This window comes from Coregonus lavaretus (genome assembly GCF_964263955.1).
Source record: "Coregonus lavaretus genome assembly, chromosome: 32".
In the NCBI taxonomy this organism is placed as follows: Eukaryota; Metazoa; Chordata; class Actinopteri; order Salmoniformes; family Salmonidae; genus Coregonus; species Coregonus lavaretus.
In genome coordinates, this window is record NC_140019.1 from 23,839,986 (window position 1) to 23,861,839 (window position 21,854).

General features: G+C 41.7%; 1 protein-coding gene across 1 annotated transcript in view; it reads left to right on the forward strand.

The window, feature by feature from the left end:
• Window positions 1-21,854, forward strand: part of LOC311107914 (GPI ethanolamine phosphate transferase 2-like) — a 120,781-nt gene that overhangs the window by 8,904 nt on the left and 90,023 nt on the right. The window contains exons 3-4 of the mRNA XM_084150514.1: window positions 15,217-15,426; window positions 16,017-16,205. Coding sequence (XP_084006640.1) covers window positions 15,217-15,426; window positions 16,017-16,205 — 399 coding nt within the window. The remainder of the gene's footprint in view (window positions 1-15,216; window positions 15,427-16,016; window positions 16,206-21,854) is intronic.

Consider the following 21,854-nt stretch of genomic DNA (forward strand, 5'->3'; position numbering starts at 1 on the left):
AGGCATACAGTGAGGGGAAAAAAGTATTTGATCCCCTGCTGATTTTGTACGTTTGCCCACTGACAAAGAAATGATCTGTCTATAATTTTAATGGTAGGTTTATTTGAACAGTGAGAGACAGAATAACAACAACAAAATCCAGAAAAGCGCATGTCAAAAATGTTATAAATTGATTTGCATTTTAATGAGGGAAATAAGTATTTGACCCCCTCTCAATCAGAAAGATTTCTGGCTCCCAGGTGTCTTTTATATAGGTAACGACCTGAGATTAGGAGCACACTCTTAAAGGGAGTGCTCCTAATCTCAGCTTGTTACCTGTATAAAAGACACCTGTCCACAGAAGCAATCAATCAATCAGATTCCAAACTCTCCACCATGGCCAAGACCAAAGAGCTCTCCAAGGATGTCAGGGACAAGCTTGTAGACCTACACAAGGCTGGAATGGGCTATAAGACCATCGCCAAGCAGCTTGTTGAGAAGGTGACAACAGTTGGTGCGATTATTCGCAAATGGAAGAAACACAAAAGAACTGTGTCTCCCTCGGCCTGGGGCTCCATGCTAGATCTCACCTCGTGGAGCTGCAATGATCATGAGAACGGTGAGGAATCAGCCCAGAACTACACGGGAGGATCTTGTCAATGATCTCAAGGCAGCTGGGACCATAGTCACCAAGAAAACAATTGGTAACACACTACGCCGTGAAGGACTGAAATCCTGCAGCGTCCGCAAGTTCCCCATGCTCAAGAAAGCACATATACATGCCCGTCTGAAGTTTGCCAATGAACATCTGAATGATTCAGAGGAGAACTGGGTGAAAGTGTTGTGGTCAGATGAGACCAAAATGGAGCTCTTTGGCATCAACTCAACTTGCCGTGTTTGGAGGAGGAGGAATGCTGCCTATGACCCCAAGAACACCATCCCCACCGTCAAACATGTAGGTGGAAACATTATGCTTTGGGGGTGTTTTTCTGCTAAGGGGACAGGACAACTTCACCGCATCAAAGGGACGATGGACGGGGCCATGTACCGTCAAATCTTGGGTGAGAACCTCCTTCCCTCAGCCAGGGCATTGAAAATGGGTCGTGGATGGGTATTCCAGCATGACAATGACCCAAAACACACGGCCAAGGCAACAAAGGAGTGGCTCAAGAAGAAGCACATTAAGGTCCTGGAGTGGCCTAGCCAGTCTCCAGACCTTAATCCCATAGAAAATCTGTGGAGGGAGCTGAAAGTTTGAGTTGCCAAACGTCAGCCTCAAAACCTTAATGACTTGGAGAAGATCTGCAAAGAGGAGTGGGACAAAATCCCTCCTGAGATGTATGCAAAACTGGTGGCCAACTAGAAGAAACGTCTGACCTCTGTGATTGCCAACAAGGGTTTTGCCACCAAGTACTAAGTCATGTTTTGCAGAGGGGTCAAATACGTATTTCCCTCATTAAAATGCAAATCAATTTATAAAATATTTGACATGCGTTTTTCTGGATTTTTTTGTTGTGATTCTGTCTCTCACTGTTCAAATAAACCTACCATTAAAATTATAGACTGATCATTTCTTTGTCACTGGGCAAACGTACAAAATCAGCAGGGGATCAAATACTTTTTTTCCCTCACTGTATGTGTTACAGTAAATTGAATTAGGCTATCTCACCATGTATAGTAAATTGCTTTCTACTCTCAATATTTAGCCTAAGCATTTCTAAAACTTTAGGAGTGGCACTTTAAATTGAGAATCTTCATTAAAAACGTTTAATATCCAGTTATATAGGCTTATTCTGGGTCTGGGAAACCGGCCCAAAATGGTGAAGACTTGTCTGCTCATGATGACCCTAAATTGGACACAACCAAGTTCCTAGGTGTCTGGTTAGACTGTGAACTCTCCTTCCAGACTCACATTAAGAATCTCCAATCCAAAGTTAAATCTAGAATTGGCTTCGTATTTCGCAACAAAGCCTCCTTCACTCATGCTGCCAAACATGCCCTCGTAAAACTGACTATCCTACCGATCCTTGACTTCGGCGATGTCATTTACAAAATAGCCTCCAACACTCTACTCAGCAAATTGGATGTAGTCTATCACAGTGCCATCCGTTTTGTCTCCAAAGCCCTATACACTACACACCACTGTGACCTGTACGCTCTTGTTGGCTGGTCCTTACTACATATTCGTCGCCAAACCCACTGGCTCCAGGCCATCTATAAATCACTGCTAGGCAAATCCCTGCCTTATCTTAGCTCATTGGTCACCATAGCAACACCCACCCGTAGTGTGCGCTCCAGCAGGTATATCTCACTGGTCATCCCCAAATCCAACACCTCCTTTGGCCGCCATTCCTTCCAGTTTTCTGATGCCAATGACTGGAACGAATTGCAAAAATCTCTGAAGCTGGAGACTCTTATCTCCCTCACTAACTTTAAGCATCAGTTGTCAGAGCACCTTACAGATCACTGCACCTGTACACAGCCCATCTGAAATTAGCCCACCCAACTACCTCATCCCTATATTGTTATTTATTTTTGCTCATTTGCACCCCAGTATCTCTATTTGCACATAATCTCTTGCACATCTATCATTCCAGTGTTAATACTAATTGTAATTATTTTGCACTATAGCCTATTTATTGCCTTACCTCCATAACTTGCTACATTTGCACACACTGTATATATATTTTCTGTTGTATTTTTGACTTTATGTTTTGTTTTACCCCATATGTAACTCTGTTGTTGTTTTTATCGCACTGCTTTGCTTTATCTTGGCCAGGACGCAGTTGTAAATAAGAACTTGTTCTCAACTGGCTTACCTGGTTAAATAAAGGTGAAATAAAAATTAAAAATGTATTCCAGTATAATAGGAAGAAAGGTTTTCTTTCAGTGTTTACTTTAGATCCATTGTACATTTTCATCTCAATGTACCTTTCCCTTGTGTGTTATGTTCACCCATAGTGATGTGTGTGGGTAGTCATCCTCTTCAGTAAATAATCAAGATAAGTTGGTCAGGGAGGAGGATATAGAATATTGGTTTCTGGACAGTATGTAGGAGTAAATGAAAATGCCCTGGGAAAAGAACAAAGCAGTCAGATAATCAACATTACTAAGACTGGGGAAATTACAGAGGAGGAACTTCTGGATGCAATTAAAGACTTTAAGTCCGGGAAAACTCCAGGGTTGGATGGCATACCAGTCGAGGCATACCAAACCTTTTTTTATATACTCAGAGGACCGTTATTAGCATGTTTTAACCACTCTTATGTAAATGGTAGACAGTCAAGAATAATTTCTGATTTCATTATTACTGAAACAGGATACAAGTGGAAAATATAAAGATCCAGTCCATTTAAAAAAATGGCGGCCCCTTACACTTCAGTGTTGTGATGCAAAATGTATAGCGCATAGAATTAAAAAGGTATTGTCGGACATTATTCATTCTAATCAGACAGGTTTTTTACATGGGCGATACATTGGACATAATATAAGGCAAGTACTGGAACAATAGAACACTATGAAAAATCTGGGAAACCAGGCCTAGTATTCATAGCAGACTTCGAAAAGGCATTTGATAAAGTACGACTGGAGTTTATATATCAATGCCTGGAGCGTTTCAATTTTGGACAATCTCTTTATGAATTGGGTTAAAATCATGTATAGTAACCCTAGGTGTAAAATAGTAAATAATGGCTATTTCTCAGAAAGTTTTAAACTGTCAAGAGGAGTGAAACAAGGTTGTCCACTATCGGCAAATCTATTTATTATTGCCATCGAGATGTTGGCTATTAAAATCAGATCCAACAATAATATCAAGGGATTAGAAATCCAGGGCTTAAAAACAAATACAAATTTTACATTACCATGTAGTTTACCGATAAAATGGTCTGATGGTGATGTGGATATACTCGGAATACATATCCCAAATGAAATAAATGATCTCACTCCAATTTTTTAAAATAGAAAGTTAGCAAAAATAGATAAGATCTTGCTACCATGGAAAGGTAAATACCTGTCAGTTTGTGGAAAAATCACCCTGATTAACTCTTTAGTATTATCCCAGTTTACCTATTTGCGTATGGTCTTGCCTACGCCTAGCGAACAGTTTTTGAAATTATATGAGAAGAAGATATTCCATTTTATTTGGAACGGCAAGCCAGACAAAATTAAACGGGCCTATTTATATAATGAATATGAATTTGGAGGACAGAAATTATTAAATATTAAAGCATTAGACCTATCACTAAAAGCTTCAGTCATACAACAATTCTACTTAAATCCGAACTGGTTCTCTAGCAAACTAGTAAGATTGTCTCACCCAATGTTCAAGAAGGGACTTTTTCCCTTTATTCAGATTACAACCCCTCACTTTCAGGTATTTGAAAAGGAAATCATCTCCCAAATATCACTATTTCTTAAACAAGTCATAGAAAGTTGGATACAATTTCAATTTAATCCTCCAGAAATGACAGAACAAATATTGCAACAAATATTGTGGTTAAACTCAAATATACTAATTGATAAATAACTGTTATTTTTTGAGAAAATGTTTAAAAAAGGTATAATCTTCGTAAATGATATTATCGGTAGGAATGGTGGAGTTATGTCGCACATGCAGCTAACAAAAACATATGGAAATGTCTGCTCTACCCAAAATTACAACCAAATAATTGCAGCATTACCGCAAAAATGGAAGAGGAAAGTGGAAGGAGGAAAAAGTAAGGAACTTGTCTGTCGGCCTTGCATTAAATAACATAATTGGTTAAAGAAAATTGTGATAAATAAAAAAGTTTACCAGTTTCATTTAAGGACCAAAGGATTGACAGCCGTCCCATATAGATTGCAAAATAGTTGGGAAGAGATTTTTGACGTACCGATTCCATGGCATAGTATTTATGAACTGATACGCAAAACGACGCCGGATTCAAAATTTAGAATTTTTCAATTTAAATCATTATATAAAATTCTTGCTACCAATAGAATGTTATTTGTATGGGGGATACCATCTTCCCAGCTCTGCAGATTTGGCTGTGAAGAGACAGAATCATTAGATCATTTGTTTTGGTACTGTCCATTTGTAGCTTGTTTCTGGACACAGGTCCAGGAATGGCTGAAGGATTGCAATATTTGCATGGAGCTGACCCTGCAGATAGCACTACTGGGTGATCTGAAAAGTCATAATCAATCGATCAATAATATAATAATACTTTTAGCAAAAATGTTTATTTTCAATTCACAAACTCTAGAAACAGTGAGAATAGAAAGGTTCAGAACTTTTGTAAAACATCACAGTACAGGTGAAAAATATATGGCAAATAGAAATCCAATATGGATGGTGTTAAGAGATAGATGGGAGGTGTTGAATGGAGCTGAAGGATGGGACTAATAACAACAACTAATAACAACAAGATAACTAGTGTAAGACATGCTATGTCCATAATAAGTATAAAGGTTATATATTGTGAGCTTTTGTGAAAGAGCTCAGTTAGAAAGATATGGCATATAGAAGCATACCAGATGGACATCATGAAAATGATCGGAGGAAGTTCAGGAGTAAAAACAAACAAAATATATATAACCCCCAAAAAACATTTACAAAAAAATTAAAATAAGTAATAATACATACAAAAAAGAAAAGACAAATATTTAAAAAAAGACTGGGGAAATATAATAAACCTGCTCATATAAAGTGGCACCAGTGGTGTCCATTTTAGGACATGCTCATACAGTGGGGAGAACAAGTATTTGATACACTGCCGATTTTGCAGGTTTTCCTACTTACAAAGCATGTAGAGGTCTGTAATTTCAAAAATCTAAAAATCAAGAAAATCACATTGTATGATTTTTAAGTAATTAATTTGCATTTTATTGCATGACATACAGTGGGGAAAAAAAGTATTTAGTCAGCCACCAATTGTGCAAGTTCTCCCACTTAAAAAGATGAGAGAGGCCTGTAATTTTCATCATAGGTACACATCAATTATGACAGACAAATTGAGGAAAAAATTCCAGAAAATCACATTGTAGGATTTTTAATGAATTTATTTGCAAATTATGGTGGAAAATAAGTATTTGGTCACCTACAAACAAGCAAGATTTTTGGCTCTCATAGACCTGTAACTTCTTCTTTAAGAGGGTCCTCTGTCCTCCACTCGTTACCTGTATTAATGGAACCTGTTTGAACTTGTTATCAGTATAAAAGACACCTGTCCACAACCTCAAACAGTCACACTCCAAACTCCACTATGGCCAAGACCAAAGAGCTGTCAAAGGACACCAGAAACAAATTTGTAGACCTGCACCAGGCTGGGAAGACTGAATCTGCAATAGGTAAGAAGCTTGGTTTGAAGAAATCAACTGTGGGAGCAATTACTAGGAAATGGAAGACATATAAGACCACTGATAATCTCCCTCGATCTGGGGCTCCACGCAAGATCTCACCCCATGGGGTCAAAATGATCACAAGAACGGTGAGCAAAAATCCCAGAACCACACGGGGGGACCTAGTGAATGACCTGCAGAGAGCTGGGACCAAAGTAACAAAGCCTACCATCAGTAACACACTACGCCGCCAAGGACTCAAATCTTGCAGTGCCAGACGTGTCCCCCTGCTTAAGCCAGTACATGTTCAGGCCCGTCTGAAGTTTGCTAGAGTGCATTTGGATGATCCAGAAGAGGATTGGGAGAATGTCATATGGTCAGATGAAACCAAAATATAACTTTTTGGTAAAAACTCAACTCGTCGTGTTTGGAGGACAAAGAATGCTGAGTTGCATCCAAAGAACACCATACCTACTGTGAAGCATGAGGGTGGAAACATCATGCTTTGGGGCTGTTTTTCTGCAAAGGGACCAGGACGACTGATCTGTGTAAAGGAAAGAATGAATGGTGCCATGTATCGTGAGATTTTAAGTGAAAACCTCCTTCCATCTGCAAGGGCATTGAAGATGAAACGTGGCTGGGTCTTTCAGCATGACAATGATCCCAAACACACCGCCCGGGCAACGAAGGAGTGGCTTCGTAAGAAGGTCCTGGAGTGGCCTAGCCAGTCTCCAGATCTCAACCCCATAGAAAATCTTTGGAGGGAGTTGAAATCCGTGTTGCCCAGTGACAGCCCCAAAATATCACTGCTCTAGAGGAGATCTGCATGGAGGAATGGGCCAAAATACCAGCAACAGTGTGTGAAAACCTTGTGAAGACTTACAGAAAGCGTTTGACCTGTGTCATTGCCAACAAAGAGTATATAACAAAGTATTGAGAAACTTTTGTTATTGACCAAATACTTATTTTCCACCATATAATTTGCAAATAAATTCATTAAAAATCCTACAATGTGATTTTCTGGATTTTCTTTTCTCATTTTGTCTGTCATAGTTGACGTGTACCTATGATGAAAATTACAGGCCTCTCTCATCTTTTTTAGTGGGAGAACTTGCACAATTGGTGGCTGACTAAATACTTTTTTTCCCCACTGTAAGTATTTGATACATCAGAAAAGCAGAACTTAATATTTGGTACAGAAACCTTTGTTTGCAATTACAGAGATCATACGTTTTCCTGTAGGTCTTGACCAGGTTTGCACACACTGCAGCAGGGATTTTGGGCCACTCCTCCATACAGACCTTCTCCAGATCCTTCAGGTTTTGGGGCTGTCGCTGGGCAAAACTGACTTTCAGCTCCCTCCAAAGATTTTCTATTGGGTTCAGGTCTGGAGACTGGCTAGGCCACTCCAGCACCTTGAGATGCTTCTTATGGAGCCACTCCTTAGTTGCCTTGGCTGTGTGTTTCGGGTCGTTGTCATGCTGGAAGACCCAACCACGACCCATCTTCAATGCTCTTACTGAGGGAAGGAGGTTGTTGGCCAAGATCTTGCCATACATGGCCCCATCCATCCTCCCCTCAATACGGTGCAGTCGTCCTGTCCCCTTTGCAGAAAAGCATCCCCAAAGAATGATGTTTCCACCTCCATGCTTCACGGTTGGGATGGTGTTCTTGGGATTGTACTCATCCTTCTTCTTCCTCCAAACACAGCGAGTGGAGTTTAGACCAAAAAGCTCTATTTTTGTCTCATCAGACCACATGACCTTCTCCCATTCCTCCTCTGGATCATCCAGATGGTCATTGGCAAACTTCAGACGGGCCTGGACATGCGCTGGCTTGAGCAGGGTGACCTTGCGTGCGCTGCAGGATTTGAATCCATGACGGCGTAGTGTGTTACTAATGGTTTTCTTTGAGACTGTGGTCCCAGCTCTCTTCAGGTCATTGACCAGGTCCTGCCGTGTAGTTCTGGGCTGATCCCTCACCTTCCTCATGATCATTGATGCCCCATGAGGTGAGATCTTGCATGGAGCCCCAGACCGAAGGTGATTGACCGTCATCTTGAACTTCTTCCATTTTCTAATAATTGCGCCAACAGTTGTTGCCTTCTCACCAAGCTGCCTGCCAATTGTCCTGTAGCCCATCCCAGCCTTGTGCAGGTCTACAATGTTATCCCTGATATCCTTACTGGTCTTGGCCATTGTGGAGCGGTTGGAGTCTGTTTGATTGAGTGTGTGGACAGGTGTCTTTTATACAGGTAACGAGTTCAAACAGGTGCAGTTAATACAGGTAATGAGTGGAGAACAGGAGGGCTTCTTAAAGAAAAACTAACAGGTCTGTGAGAGCCGGAATTCTTACTGGTTGGTAGGTGATCAAATACTTATGTCATGCAATAAAATGCAAAGTAATTACTTAAAAATCATACAATGTGATGTTCTGGATTTTTGTTTTAGATTCCGTCTCTCACAGTTGAAGTGTACCTATGATAAAAATTACAGACCTCTACATGCTTTGTAAGTAGGAAAACCTGCAAAATCGGCAGTGTATCAAATACTTGTTCTCCCCACTATATCTCAGTCCCCGTTTGTAATCAACCTAGCTTATAACTCTTATACAATGCTAGCTGCATTTTTGAGGTCCTCCCTTAGTGCCAAGCCTCAATAATGCATTTTGACGATTACTTTGGTTCCGACACAGACTAATAAGCTTCTGCGTCTGGTCCTCGCTTCCTCCAGAGCTCAGACAAGGCTTCCTCCAGAGCTCAGACAAGGCTTCCTCCAGAGCTCAGACAAGGCTTCCTCCAGAGCTCAGACAAGGCTTCCTCCAGAGCTCAGACAAGGCTTCCTTCCAGAGCTCAGACAAGGCTTCCTTCCAGAGCTCAGACAAGGCTTCCTTCCAGAGCTCAGACAAGGCTTCCTTCCAGAGCTCAGACAAGGCTTCCTCCAGAGCTCAGACAAGGCTTCCTCCAGAGCTCAGACAAGGCTTCCTCCAGAGCTCAGACAAGGCTTCCTCCAGAGCTCAGACAAGGCTTCCTCCAGAGCTCAGACAAGGCTTCCTCCAGAGCTCAGACAAGGCTTCCTCCAGAGCTCAGACAAGGCTTCCTCCAGAGCTTAGACAAGGCTTCCTCCAGAGCTCAGACAAGGCTTCCCTTGGTTTCCTCTGTTCCTCCACCAGGCCCCAACACTAGTTATTCTCTCCATCGACTCCAATGCTCAACCAACATATTTATTTTGCCTGCCAGTCACATCCTCTGCAGGAGAAGGAGAGTCTTCTCAACAAATGTTGTGGGTTCCCTCAGCCTCCCAATGATGAAATCGGCAGAAAACCTGCTTGAAACAAGCTTTTCTCCTGCATCTGATTGAGTGTTTTCCCACCAGATCTAAGTACAAGCCGGTGCATAATTTGAGCTCTCTCTCTTACAGATGGCGGGTTGTGTTGTTCGTGTGAGCTGCCAAGTGAACCGTCATGGATGGATAGACCGGTGTTGTCTCTAGGGCAGTGGTTTTACATTTACGTCATTTAGCAGACGCTCTTATCCAGAGCGACTTACAAATTGGTGCATTTAACTTAGGATAGCCAGTGGGACAACCACCCTTTTCTTTATGGGGGGGTGGGGAGGGGGGGTAGAAGGTTTACTTTTATACTATTCCAGGTATTCCTTAAAGAGGTAAGGTAAGGTGGTCAGTGACTCCGCTGTCCTGGCGTCGTGGGGGAGCTTGTTCCACCATTGGGGTGCCAGAGCAGCGAATAACCTACAGGTGGTACACATTGTTTTGTTGTTGATTTTTAGATTTTTGTCTCCCAAAAATAATAACAGTTGAGAGTATTAATAGTATGGCAATTTTACATAACCTTTCATAATGAAAATGTTTTATAATAACAAAAGTATACCTTTAATTTGTTACATTCACTGCTAAAATTGACTAAACTCCACAAATGGTGCTCAAAGGTTTGTGTAGATAGCCTGCTTAAGATCAAAAGTCAAGCATTGATCTAACGTTTCTGCTGACTTTTGCAATGTAGGCCTAGCTTGAAAACGAATAAGTTGCCTCCAATCAGGGTTTGAAGCTGTGGCAGAGTAGTGATCTAAAGATATCCATTTGGACCACATTGGGGTTCTGAACAGTAGATCATTCAGCTTTAGAAAAAGGCTAGCGCTGCAGTTTTAACAATTGCTCCCATGAGAAAATATTCTGTCTACTATTCCAAGGTAAGGTAAATGGCTTTATCTGGGGTAGGCTACTTTTATTTTCAACACACTGTAAATCTCAGCTTTTGGAGTTCAATTTTCCTTGGATTGACAGTTTATCCCCTTTTTTAGTCTAGCTTTTGATCATGTTAGTGATGCAACTGATAGGTTGGTGATTGTCATACGCATCACATCGATTCTTTATCACATCTTGTTCCTCTCATGATCTAAAGACATGCAGCGTTGAAGCGATTGAATTTCTTTTCAATGATAGCCTACCTCCGTTTGAAGTTTGTGTAAAAATACATCTCTTAAGAGAACCGAAGTGTCACTGGAAAGTAAAACTGGGGGAGTAGGGGGGCTTTGTCCCCAGCCGCCAACTTGAAACATATTTTTATTTTAAACCGGGTTTAAATGAGTTTAAAAAACTGCATATCCATGAGAACTTCCCAAACTAAAGCACCAAAATCATTTATTTCCGAAGACGTTAATGACTTGGGTAACGTCGACTTAAAAATGGTGCCAGGGCCAGATTTAGCTGACCTTTTTTCCCACGAGGTGATTTAACACAATAGTACAAAAGATAAAATAATGATTGACAGTTAGGGTTTGATTTTAGTATTTTGTTCACCACCTCATCTTCACATCTGTGTTTGGCACACTGCCAACCTCCCCCCTAGGCTCACTACTCTTCTTTGGCCAATCCTTCACTGAGTGGAGTTGTTGTTTTTAGTTTTTTTTTAAACGTTTACCACTTTTTTCCCCCAATTTCGTGATATCCAAATGGTAGTTAGTCTTGTCCCATCGCTGCAACTCCCGTACGGACTCGGGAGAGGTGAAGGTCGAGAGCCATGCGTCCTCCAAAACACGACCCTGCCAAGCTGCACTGCTTCTTGACACACTGGTCGCTTAACCCGGAAGCCAGCCGCACCAATATGTCGGAGGAAACACCGTACAACTGGCGACCTTGTCAGCGTGCATGCGCCTGGCCCGCCACAGAAGTCGCTAGAGCGCGATGGGACAAGGACATCCCGGCCGGCCAAACCCTCCCCTAACCCGGACGACGCTGGGCCAATTGTGCGTCGCCTCATGGGTCTCCCGGTCGTGGCCGGCTGCGACATAGCCCTGGATCAAACCCGGATCTGTAGTGACGCCTCAAGCACTGAAGTGCCTTAGACCGCTGCGCCACTCGGGAGGTCGAGTGGAGTTGTTTTGACAATTAGGCTAGTGTGAGATGTGTTAGGCTAGAGTGCTAAGGTTTTCTGGCAGTGTTGAGTAGTACGCACTGAGTATGTGAATTTAGGCAAGCACGCTAAAAATAGGCCTAATTCCTCCAGTTTTGGCCTAGCCTAAATGTAGATCCTTCTGGTAGTTTTACTTGAATTCCAAAGGCCTGCAGGTCTTCCCAACTACTACTAGCTTCACTGTACTAATGGACTAAAGCACTGGCACAACCATGTGGGGGAAGACAAAGCATGGAATCCATCACATGGTTTAGATTTGGCACCGTTTGCTGCTTGCTTCTGTGAGGCTGACCGAAGGTTAATTGCCCCAGAATGCCTGATTGTGAGAAATCACAGTGATTATGCAAGGTGTTGCGGTAAACACTTGTTTTCAGTGTGAACACATGCTGATATGCATTGCATGTGACTGAGTAGTGAGATACTGCCAACAACATCTAGGCCTATGTGGGTTGCTTCATTGGCTTTATCTAGCTGAGGAGGACACAAAAGCATGTGATACAATGATACTTGAATTGTTTATGGTACACAGTTGGTCATTCAGTGGTTGTTTGGAACACAATCTTATACCCATTTCTCATTGTAATTGCAGTAGCTCCGGTGTTAGCCTATTTCTACTGCAAATTACACTTGAGTAAATGGAGATGCTAGCTTAATGAAATAACATTGGTAGTCTACAGAGAGACAATGATTTTTACCCTTTCTATAACATTGATAGCAGTGTTGTAGTAATCGAGTACGGTCTTGAGACCACATATTGAGTGTCTCGGTCTTGTCTTGGTGTCGGATACATTTGTACTCGGTCTTGACTCGGTCTCGGACAGTGAGGACTCTTAATTTCTTCCCGAGACCAGCGACGTAAGAAACTCATAATTATCAGCTTCCATTCAGTCGGCTTCTCCAGGCCAAATATATACACTCATTTCTTAAAACATTAATATCTTAACAGCCTTTATATCTGTTATAGACATGTTTGCGCAGTGGCAAACCTATAGGCCTTCAGTGTGACAGGTTCGTGATTCTGAAAGGACAGCAATCGTAATACCAGCGCACTCATGTAGGAGAGTGCACTTTTTGTAAATCACAAAGGGCCAGTGTTGCAGTGGAGGGTATACGCAGGTATAAACCTTATACCCACTTTTTTATTTCAGTGGGCATTGCGTATACTCACTTCTTAATCTCTAATGATGCGTATCAAAGTAGTGTAGTGGAGGTATACGACATCAATTATGTAGTACAATAGAGAAATCATGCACAAAGTAGCCTACACAATCGCAAAGCCCGTGAAATATATTCAAATGCGCGCTGCACACAGCCTAGTTTCAGCAGAGTATAATCTGCAGGCAGCAAGAGTGTGCAGCTCTCAACTGGTTTTGGCATGGAGCAGCTCACAGAAGAATGACATCAGTAGCCGGTATGGTAGGAAAGACGTTTATAATATCTACCAGTAAATGCTAACTAAGGCAACAATGTGTATGCAAACCAGGTATTGAAAAAGTTTAGTCCGAAGTGTTGGTTAGTAAGCTATTTGTGATGCGCAATTGTCATCATGTACTGTTTGTATCAGGGGCGTAGACATTGATGGGCCTGGGTAGACTGAGGCCCACCCTCTGGGGAGCCAGGCCCTGACAGGCCCACCCAATCAGATTGATGTGGTTTAAGCATTGTTGTGGACTTAAACATCACATTTTTGTCTTTTTTTTTTATTGAAAAAATGAGTGATTTTGAGAGTGAAAATCTGAAAAATCTATAGAAAAGCTCATTAAATAAACATAGGAAAACAGGACTTTTCACACACGGTGCTTTTCCTTTGCTGGGTGGGCCGTTTGGGAACTTTTGGCCAAAACTAGAGTATACCCACTTCTCCAGGCACCACTACACCACTGCATAGGGCCGATGGAAAGACAGCAGTCATCACAGCAAGATGTTAAAGATGAGCAGTTCATAAACTCTGACATAATAAGCCAGTAGGTCACAATCATAAGAATACAAAAACACAACCGTTAAGCATTTCCCAATTGAAATGTACAACTATTACTTCCCATTGCAAAAAAAAACATTTTACGTTTAGCACACAAAGTAACCAGTGACCTAAAGTTTAAAGTGGAACTGACAGCGTTTAACTACTTTACAGATACAAAACAGACAATCATAAATAACAGTAAAAAATATCAAATTCCCAGTTTATGCTACAAATCCAACTTTATAAGAGTTTTTAAAAATAGGTTATATTTGACTCAACGTTCCATGACGTACACTAAGGCATTGTTGGCAGAATCGATGGATGCAGTTCAATGCATGATTAATATAATTCACCAATACATTTCTTGGTAGTCCAAAAAATATTGCTATCAGGTTGAAAATCACAGCTGGCCTGGGACATTGTTTGCTGCCTCCATTTTGGATGCACTGTTTCAGTTTCAATGTCTCAATATTCTGGACAAAAACGGGTGAATCTAACTAAGGCTGGGAATGTCAATACAATCTAACTAGCAAGGGCAGTGATCACAAGTCAGTCATAACGTGGCTAATAGGCTAGCATATCTATTTATGTAGCAAGCTAAAAACACGGAGCCTAACGTTAGCTAGCTAGGATGTCATGTCATGTCATTGGAGGAGTGGGCGAGTGACTGACTTTTTCCCCTCATGTCGTTTCTTTGTGGCTATACACAGCTAGAGATGCAGGTGTCATTTGGTTAGCTAGCAAGAACTTGAACGACTTATCCAGTTAGCATATCTCTTGCGTTCGCAAATTCATTCTGGCTATCTACTCCGATTTCAGACCACTCTCGTCTGTGTGTGCCAGAGCGCAGAACTAGTGATGAATTTACAAACGTGCATAAATTCTGAGGGAGAGAGAGCCTACCTTTTTCATGGTTGTTTGATCAATAGGACTGTAAAGTTCCCAAATGTAAGAGGACTCACGTGTTGTTTACATACAGTATTTGCAGAAATCAATTCAGGTGTATTTTGTGGCTTTTGGTGAATGCGTTTGATTGATTGATTGAAATAATTTGACAATTTGTAAAATACATACATAAGTGCGCTCCAGCCGGTGACACCTCCACATACAATTTAAGAAAATCATCAAGGATAACACAATAAAGCTTAACAGCTTATTTCCATTGTGGTCCTTTTGAAGAGGGAACGGGGAATGCAAGAAGGTTAGGCGGTAATTGTAATGGCAACAGACAATGACAGACACACATTTTTGTTTTTTTCTGTCCAGTCTTGGTCTTAACTCGGACTCGATTTGCGCCGGTCTTGGTCTTGAATCGGTCTCGCTTTAGGTTGTCTCGAACACAACACTGATTGATAGTCTACACTGAGACAATGATTTTGACCCTTTCTATAACATTGATAGGCTACACAGAGACAATGATTTTTACCCTTTACATCTGGTAATATGTTGCATAATTAGCCTATTGCTAGCTTACGTACGTAGGTTGACAAACTCCCTTGGCCCTCCCCCTTCTGCTCTCTCTTTAGGCCCTGACCACAGGTAGTATCCCGGGCTTCATCGACGTGGTGATGAACCTGAACTCTCAAGCACTGCTGGAGGACAACCTCATCTGGCAGGCCAAGACAGCGGGCAAGCGGATAGTGTTCTACGGGGACGACACCTGGGTGAAGCTATTCCCCAAGCACTTCATGGAGTACGACGGCACCACCTCTTTCTTCGTGTCCGACTACACCGAGGTCAGTCAGGGTCGTTATCTGTTTGAAGGTCAGGGTCATATTGGCTTATGCTTAATCTGCTTCTATTACGTAATATTTCGAACATACTCTACTAGGGATGTGACAAATGTACAAAATAATCTTAGCGTTTAAACGTAAAAAAAAAAAAAAAAAAAAATGACGTGAATTCACAATTCAGATGTGGTTCTGCATATGACCGCTAGGGGGCATACCAGTTGTCACTAGTTACCACTTCCAGAAAGTCATAAAGTCCACCTATTTCTACAATTTATCTTCTTAAAATGTGATTTTCAATCTAAACCTAACCTTAACCACACTGCTAACCTTATGCCTAACCCTAACCTTAAATTAAAACCAAAAATATACTTATTGTTTTCATCCATTTTTACGATCTAGACTTTTATCACTGTGCAGTTAACAAAAACATCCTAAAGGATTTTACTGAAACGTTAACGATCCCAAATGTGTTTAATTGTTTAAACGTCATACCCCTATACTGTACAGAGTTTGTCAGAGGTCAGATTCAGAAACAATGAAACAATCAGGAGTTTTCTGTGTGGATATTGTACGTCCTCGCTGACTCTTCCCAGGTTGACAACAATGTGACACGTCACCTGGACAGCACGATGAAGAGAGACGACTGGGACATTCTGATCTTGCACTACCTGGGCCTGGACCACATTGGCCACATCAGTGGACCCCACAGCTCGCTCATCCAACCCAAACTAATGGAGATGGACGACATCCTCAAGAAGATTCATGGCTCCCTCAAATTAAAGGTATAGCAGCCTACTTTTCAATAGCAAAAGGACTCATATTTACTGTGGAGTTTTACTATAGCACCTAAACCTGTTCAGATGTTGCCTATTAATCCTCATTGGGTTGTTTTGTCAAATTAAAAAGCTCATTTGCATTATATTAAGGTAGTCCATTTCACTGCTAGAGAGGAATTTAAAGAAATAGTCTATGTATATATTGTTCTAATCAATAATCAATATTTTCTGCCCCAAAACGTTTAAACTTCATCTTTCCATTTACAAATCACTTGCATTTCCGGAAAGGTCCCTCTTATTTTTACCCTCTTGTAATGCGGTTTCGAATATCACTGGAAAATGATGACAAGTATCATCATTTATTTCTGGGAGAATGTCCTGTTATGATGAATGCGTTTTGAAGCGCTCAACAGTCCTTTTCCTGTTTTAATAGGATCATGACTGGAAATGGTGTTCTCGTGCATATTTAACCGCGCTAGCTTTTTTACTCTCGCCCATATTCAACAGGGAGCTCTTTGAATGAAATGTGCTTCAAAGGCTCCAAACTCTCCCAGTAGAAGCCTGCTGCTGTTGCCGCTGCTGTTCTTTACACAGTACCATTGTGGCCTAAATAAAGTCCATTGTGGTCCCATTGAGTCTCTTAGAAGCTCTGTGAAAAACCCACAAAATATGTTCCCTCAGATGACTGAGATAACAGGAAGACTTTCAATGAGTTCTAAAACATTCCATTCCAGTGACTTTCATTGCCTTGCCGAACTAGCGATATCCTGTTTCTTCACGCAGTGCCGGTGCTGTGATAAAATAAATGACGCATCGTGCATAGTGGTCAGCTGGGAGACAATTAAACACAGGCTCTCTTGGCTCCGCCGGTAAAAAGGTAGTTGGAGCTTCTGGCCTACTTTATCCTGCCCTGATTATAAAGGAGAAGCCAGTACCTGCAGTGCGGGACAACACGCAATCTGAGCTACAGTTTCTGGAGGGGGAGGGATTCAATTGCTATTTTTAGTGTTCACACTACTCAATACAACAGGACTAACATTTGTTTTTAGACATTTGTTAAAGGACAAGCTACTGGGCAGTGGCTACTTCTAAAAAGAGAGGTGGAGGGACTCTTGACATGATTGAAGATGATCATTCTTACTAGGGCATGCTTTTCTAAACCATTAGTCTTGCTACTTAAATGGTTTAATGTTTGATAATATGCTTACTTGAATTTGTGTTGTCTTGACCATCAAAGGTGTCTTTTTGTTGTATAGCTTAACTAAACAGGATATGGGTTGAAGCTTTCCAAGTTGCAGCCTCTTCATCTTTGGAGAAGAAACCCCAATCTGTAACAAAACGAATGGCTCAGAAGGCTGCCCTGGCACATCTTTGGTTGTGTTTTCTCATGTGCACAATTTGATTTCACAGCATGTTTTTCCACGGTGCTGAAAGCAGCCCTGTCAAATATACTCCTGCTTTTTGGTTCTCACCAGTCTTCGATGAAAGGGAATATGGAGGCAAAGAAAATCTGGCCTTGATCAGCATATGTCAACTCCCATAAACCAGCCACGTTGTGAGTCTGTGTCTGTTCCCTGCTACTACTGAATCCACCCATCCCCGAAACAACAAGAGAGGAAATGTTGTGGGCAGAATCTGCTGTATCTGCTAGTGTCAACATCCTGTCCCCACTTATTTAAACTGTCTGGTCCACTGAGGTTTAGATGATTCTCTTTCCCCCTCTGTGTAATGGCTGCTGACGGCAACACTCTCCCCAGAAAATAAGGAAATAATATGATTGAGGTACCAAAGATACTTACTGTCAGTTTATGAGGGCTAATCTATTGAAGATAGTCTAACGAAAAATCCTTTCATCATGTAATGCCAGCCATGGTCTAGGCCTTTTTAATCCTTGCCTTTACACAAGGGACTGATGTTCTACCCTCAAATCATATAGAGCTTTATTTATACAGCACATTTCAGACATGGAATGCAACACAATATGCTTCACAGGAAAAAACGATGAGAATAAAAACGTAAATATTTACTGCACAACAAACACGAGCATAAAAAACTAAAGAATAACAATACAAACTGAAGGACTAAAAAGCCCCCTAAGGGAGGATATCATGTTGTCTACAGACAATGGGAGTGACTATATCCCAGTTAGAAAGGGAGAGGAAGAGAGAGAGCGGAACGAGTGTAAAATACAGGTTTCCCTCATCCCAAGGTCAATCTCAATCATCCAGAGCGAGAAGACTTGACTTTTTAGAAGAGGGGCAGGGGGCCAATTCTCACACAAAGCAGTAGAGCATTAGCCATGAAATAACATCATGAAGAGGTCCCTCTAGTACTTTAGACTTCTTTGATAATGCGTTCAGTTTATCTCATATCCTCGGATGCCTTTGAAAGTTGAACTGCTCTGCACATTTTAAATGGAAAAGCTAGGACACACACACAGGAACTAGATCACACAGAAATCAATTGAATTTAGAAGTATGTTTACCAGCGAGAACCAATTTCTCGTATACGCTGAATGTTCGTCCTTCAGTGTATGCAACCATTCAATTAATCGAAATAATTGGTTCTCGATTTCAGAGGTTGATATATATCAACACGCTGTTCCATACATTTTACCTTATTTTAGTGCCCCAAAAAGTTAATAAACTCTGCAAAAAAAGAAACGTCCTATCACTGTCAACTGCGTTTATTTTCAGCAAACTTAACGTGTAAATATTTGTATGAACATAACAAGATTCAACAACTGAGACATAAACTGAACAAGTTCCACAGACATGTGACTAACAGAAATTGAAAAATGTGTCCCTGAACAAAGAGGGGGTCAAAATCAAAAGTAACAGTCAGTATCTGGTGTGGCCACCAGCTACATTAAGTACTGCAGTGCATCTCCTCCTCATGGACTGCACCAGATTTGCCAGTTCTTGCTGTGAGATGTTACCCCACTCTTCCACCAAGGCACCTGCAAGTTCCCGGACATTTCTGGGGTGAATGGCCCTAGCCCTGACCCTCTGATTCAACAGGTCCCAGACGTGCTCAATGGGATTGAGATCTGGGCTCTTCGCTGGCCATGGCAGAACACTGACATTCCTTTCTTGCAGGAAATCACGCACAGAACGAGCAGTATGGCTGGTGGCATTGTCATAATAATAATAATAATATGCCATTTAGCAGACGCTTTTATCCAAAGCGACTTACAGTCATGTGTGCATACATTTTTACGTATGGGTGGTCACGGGGAGGGAAAATGCTGGAGGGTCATGTCAGGATACCACATGAGGGAGGAGGATGTCTTCCCTGTAATGCACAGCGTTGAGATTGCCTGCAATGACAACAAGCTCAGTCCGATGATGCTGTGACACACCGCCCCAGACCATGACGGACGCTCCACCTCCAAATCGATCCCGCTCCAGAGTACAGGCCTCGGTGTAACGCTCATTCCTTCGACGATAAACGCGAATCCGACCATCACTCCTGGTAAGACAAAACCGCGACTCGTCAGTGAAGAGCACTTTTTGCCAGTCCTGTCTGGTCCAGCGACAGTGGGTTTGTGCCCATAGGCAACTGCCTTACAACAGGCCTACAAGCCCTCAGTCCAGCCTCTCTCAGCCTATTGCGGACAGTCTGAGCACTGATGGAGGGATTGTGCATTCCTGGTGTAGCTCGGGCAGTTGTTGTTGCTATCCTGTACCTGTCCCGCAGGTGTGATGTTCGGATGTACCAATCCTGTGCAGGTGTTGTTACACGTGGTCTGCCACTGCGAGGATGATCAGCTGTCCGTCCTGTCTCCCTGTAGCGCTGTCTTACGTGTCTCACAGTACGGACATTGCAATTTATTGCCCTGGCCACATCTGCAGTCCTCATGCCTCCTTGCATCATGCCTAAGGCACGTTCACGCAGATGAGCAGGGACCCTGGGCATCTTTCTTTTGGTGTTTTTTTGAGTCAGTAGAAAGGCCTCTTTTAGTGTCCTAAGTTTTCATAACTGTGACCTTAATTGCCTACCGTCTGTAAGCTGTTAGCGTCTTAATGACCGTTCCACAGGTGCATGTTCATTAATTGTTTATGGTTCATTGAACAAGCATGGGGTGTGTTTAAACCCTTTACAATGAAGATCTGTGAAGTTATTTGGATTTTTACGAATTATCTTTGAAAAACAGGGTCCTGAAAAAGGTATGTTTCTTTTTTTGCTGAGTTTACTTCCAGGTCAACTGTAATATGAATACCATTGTAAAGCACAATGTTTCTCCTTTCCAGCAAAATCAGTGACGAGACCTTCATGCTGCCCGTCTCTGCATGATTGAAGAAAGCAATGGAGCTCCGCCGCGTCTTTTTAAAAATGGCGGGTGTGGAAGCGAAAGCTACTGCGTCATAGTGAAAGGGGGAGATATGTCTTGTGGGGAACCGGCTTTTTTCACCCGATTTGTCCAACTTATCACCTCTAAAATGTAAATGAAACGGTATAAATAGTTTCTATAATGTCTCATTACATACCTTTTTGAAGGTTTGTGTCGAAGGTTTTTAGAGCAGCGCTAAATTTATCTTCACAATTAAACTGTGGGTGTCACCGTTTTTGAGTCATTATGGCTCGCAGTGATTAACAATTGATTGAATTAACTATTGATGTAACTCACAAGTAATTAACTTTACACTCACCATTGATCATTTCTTGTTTTTAATCTGCGAGAGAAGCGCTACACCTGGTGGAAAGAGGCTGTACGGCACAGAATGAGTTGAATAATGCGTGCCGTACGTTACGTCGTGACATTTTAACGTACTGTGTCAGTGGGGTCAGTTTTAAAAAAACTTTTCTTCAATGCTATTGGTCCATTAACATGTCAATCAACGCTGAATCGAAACATAGTTCACATCCCGGATTTTGATGCCAACACAGTCGCTACAGTCCCATTAGTTTTCATTGCAGCCTCGTTTGAATGCCGCCGTTGCCCACATATGTACGGAACGGAGTTAGCTACCATTGTGTGTGTTTGTGTGTATGTGTATATATATATATATATGTATGTGTGTGTGTGTGTGTGTATATATTTATATATATATATATATATGTGTGTGTGTGTATATATTTATATGTGTGTATATATATATTTTGGTAGCATTGCCTTTAAATTGTTTAACTTGGGTCAAACGTTTCGGGTAGCCGTCCACAAGCTTCCCACAATACGTTGGGTGAATTTTGACCCATTCCTCCTGACAGAGCTGGTGTAACTGAGTCAGCTTTGTAGGCCTCCTTGCTTGCACACGCCTTTTCTCTCTGTTCTGCCCACACATTTTCTATAGGATTGAGGTCAGGGCTTTATGATGGCCACTCCAATACCTTGACTTTGTTGTCCTTAAGCCATTTTGGCACAACTTTGGAAGTATGCTTGGGGTCATTGTCCATTTGGAAGACCCATTTGCGACCAAATTTTTACTTCCTGACTGATGTCCTCTGTAGCTCAGCTGGTAGAGCACGGCGCTTGTAACGCCAAGGTAGTGGGTTCGATCCCCGGGACCACCCATACACAAAAAAAATGTATGCACGCATGACTGTAAGTCGCTTTGGATAAAAGCGTCTGCTAAATGGCATATTATTATTATTATTTGAGATGTTGCTTCAATATATCCACATAATTTTCCTTCCTCATGATACCATCTATTT